The sequence below is a fragment of the Theobroma umbraticum genome, unplaced genomic scaffold (genome assembly GCF_002168275.2).
Source record: "Theobroma umbraticum cultivar Fairchild unplaced genomic scaffold, ASM216827v3 scaffold_56.0, whole genome shotgun sequence".
NCBI classification, from domain to species: domain Eukaryota; kingdom Viridiplantae; phylum Streptophyta; class Magnoliopsida; order Malvales; family Malvaceae; genus Theobroma; species Theobroma umbraticum.
Genome location: NW_018397256.1, coordinates 8648142 through 8650602, shown reverse-complemented (window position 1 = coordinate 8650602; position 2461 = coordinate 8648142). Strand labels below are relative to the sequence as shown.

Sequence of the window (2461 nt, the reverse complement as noted above, 5' to 3'; positions counted from 1 at the left end):
GATTGAACTCTTCAAAGAATGTTGTTGAAGAGGGTGGAAAGAAGAGAGAAAGATAGATCGAGAGGTAAGAGGAGAAATTCTCTCCCATATTTATTTGAATTGTTATGGATATTTGGAGTTGTGAAATAAAAATGGCAGAGAAAGAGAGAGTAGGTCGCAGAGAAAGTTGTATGTATAGGGATGAATTGGAGAACCATAATTATCCAGGCTTACAAAGGCAGCAGCTGGTAACACTTCTTCTCGCTGCTGTTGCTGTTGCTGTTGCTAGTTTGTGGGTTTTTATTGTTATTATTCTCTTCTTTTTATTATCATACTTTTGTCTCTTTTTTGCTTCTCATTTTATAGTATAATCCGATGAACATTTTACTTGTATTGATGATTTTCCAGAATTCAGTTATTCCTTCTTTTCAATTGCCAATTCTCCATTGTGTTTATCCTTAGTTTCTTTGTCTTGACTGATACGTATCACCAATGCTTCATTCCTTTTGCATTCTGGTTGATCATTTCCTTCATATTTTCTTAGCATTGCGCAGCACAAGTTCATTACTTGATTCTTGGTGCAAGCTTAGGTGATATTGAAAGAATAGTTTTAAGTGTACGAGTTAGAATTTGAATGACGATGATATTGGTTGATGCGGATCATCATTTCCTTTCATTCCCTTTAGTTGATCTCCCGAATTGGGAAATCAGTGAGGATGAAAATTGATAAGTCACCCTCTTTAAGCAAAATTTCCTGTTTCTCATCTTTCAACATTGTTTAACGACCAATTTCCATCTTTGGCACCATGGAAGTAAAACAAGTTCCAGCCTTTGGTGGAAAATTGTTTATGTTCAGCAAGTTTTGGTTGGCCGTAGGTCCGGCTTTCCAGGTAAATTTTGGGGGGTGGGGTTTATTTAAGATCTCTGGTGTCTCCGAGTGATTTCATGATTTCATCCGAGTCCTGAACTTCCGATCGAGGCGACAGGGGCTAATTGAGATCTTTAGTGGGTCCTAAAACGGCCCACTCAATTCAAGTCCCCCCTTAATTAGTGGTGGATTCAATCTGTGACTCAACTTTTATCATTTGATTAATGTTGTTGGGATTAGTCCCATGTGCAAACCCCCTAATATTGGTGGGTTTGAAGTTTTGAATTCAAACCAGATTTCTTCACGCTCACACTTTTCCCCTTTGGAATTTGGAAATGAAACGTTCAACTCCTTTGATGCCACGATTGGTGGCTGGTGCTGTTGACTGTTGCCCCCTGTTCCTCCACATTTTCCCAAAGTGATTGGCAGGAGCTCTTCCAGGCATCCCTGCCTGGTATTCTTTTTTCGGGGGGTCATCTCTTGAAAATTCATCCCTCGCTTTCATGGCACATGCACCATCTGAAAGCGCTTTGGTTGCAGCTGTTATAGATGTCCCTTGCTATCATGGAATGTGAATAGTATGAAATTTAATGGTCTATCAATCAAAATCACTGCTAAATAGCAGCTGCCATCACAACTAACTAGATTATGACAGGCAGAAGAAAACCTTGTTTTTCTTGACAAATATCAGCATCTAAAATACCTCAATGCCAGGCTGCAACCGCGGCAACATGCCAACATCATTGCCAAGCCCACTATTAGCCACAGCAGTTTCATCCGTGCACTTTTCCCGTGGAGCCATTCTCAATTGTAGCACAAAATCTGTCCCCCGATTGAAAGTACATTCCTTCTTCCTAGACTCGGGACTCAATTAAGCACAACTTTTGGGGTCTTCCTCTCGATACCCTACATTGGCAAGTCTCTTTCTGACGGAAAACTCATTTCTGAATGGTTGGGCAATTTAGGGGCAATAGCACAAGTTTTTCCAATTTGGGTTGGGTGTTGCTTTCTTCCAAAAATGCGTTTTTTTCCATTCTTATCAAGTTCTCTTTTGAGAACAGAGAAGAAAGAACACTACTAAACTCCTGTCTGGCACTGATAGGAGCATGTGACTCACCACAACTGTTGCTTTTTTGTACTTTTATTCACCCCTACTTCTGAGATTGGAGGGTGGCTTTGGCCCCTAACTAAATAACGTTAAAAGAAAACAGAAATCTCACTGGTGTAAATCAGAATTTTGCTTTTTTCCTACTGCTAAAACAATCCCATTAATAAAAGGAAAGATGCTGACTTTAATTATTCATTTGTGTTTAATCGTGTCCCCAGCTAATACCTTTCTTCTCCAATTTGCATTATTTTAATGAGTTACATAATCAGTTTACTTGCTCTCGTGATTTTCTGGACTTGGATTGTATTAAAATAAAGGGTAAAAAGTTGTACTCTACTATTCTGCTTTGAGAATAATTAGAAAAAGAGAATGGAACAATAAAGAAAGAAGAGCCGGCTGTGCATATAGCATGACTAGTGACCATAAAGATAATATGAATAAAGAATTCAGAATAAAACCAACTTAAGTACTGGGAACCAAGCTTTATCCTTTCATTCAATCTATGA

General features: G+C 38.8%; 1 protein-coding gene across 1 annotated transcript in view; it reads right to left on the bottom strand.

Moving 5' to 3' along the window:
• Nucleotides 1-2461, bottom strand: part of NIG (NSP (nuclear shuttle protein)-interacting GTPase) — a 9275-nt gene that overhangs the window by 4431 nt on the left and 2383 nt on the right. The window contains exons 6-7 of the mRNA XM_089782575.1: nt 1551-1669; nt 1159-1406 (exon numbers count right to left, since the gene is read on the bottom strand). Of these exons, the coding sequence (XP_089638701.1) occupies nt 1159-1406; nt 1551-1669 (367 nt within the window). The remainder of the gene's footprint in view (nt 1-1158; nt 1407-1550; nt 1670-2461) is intronic.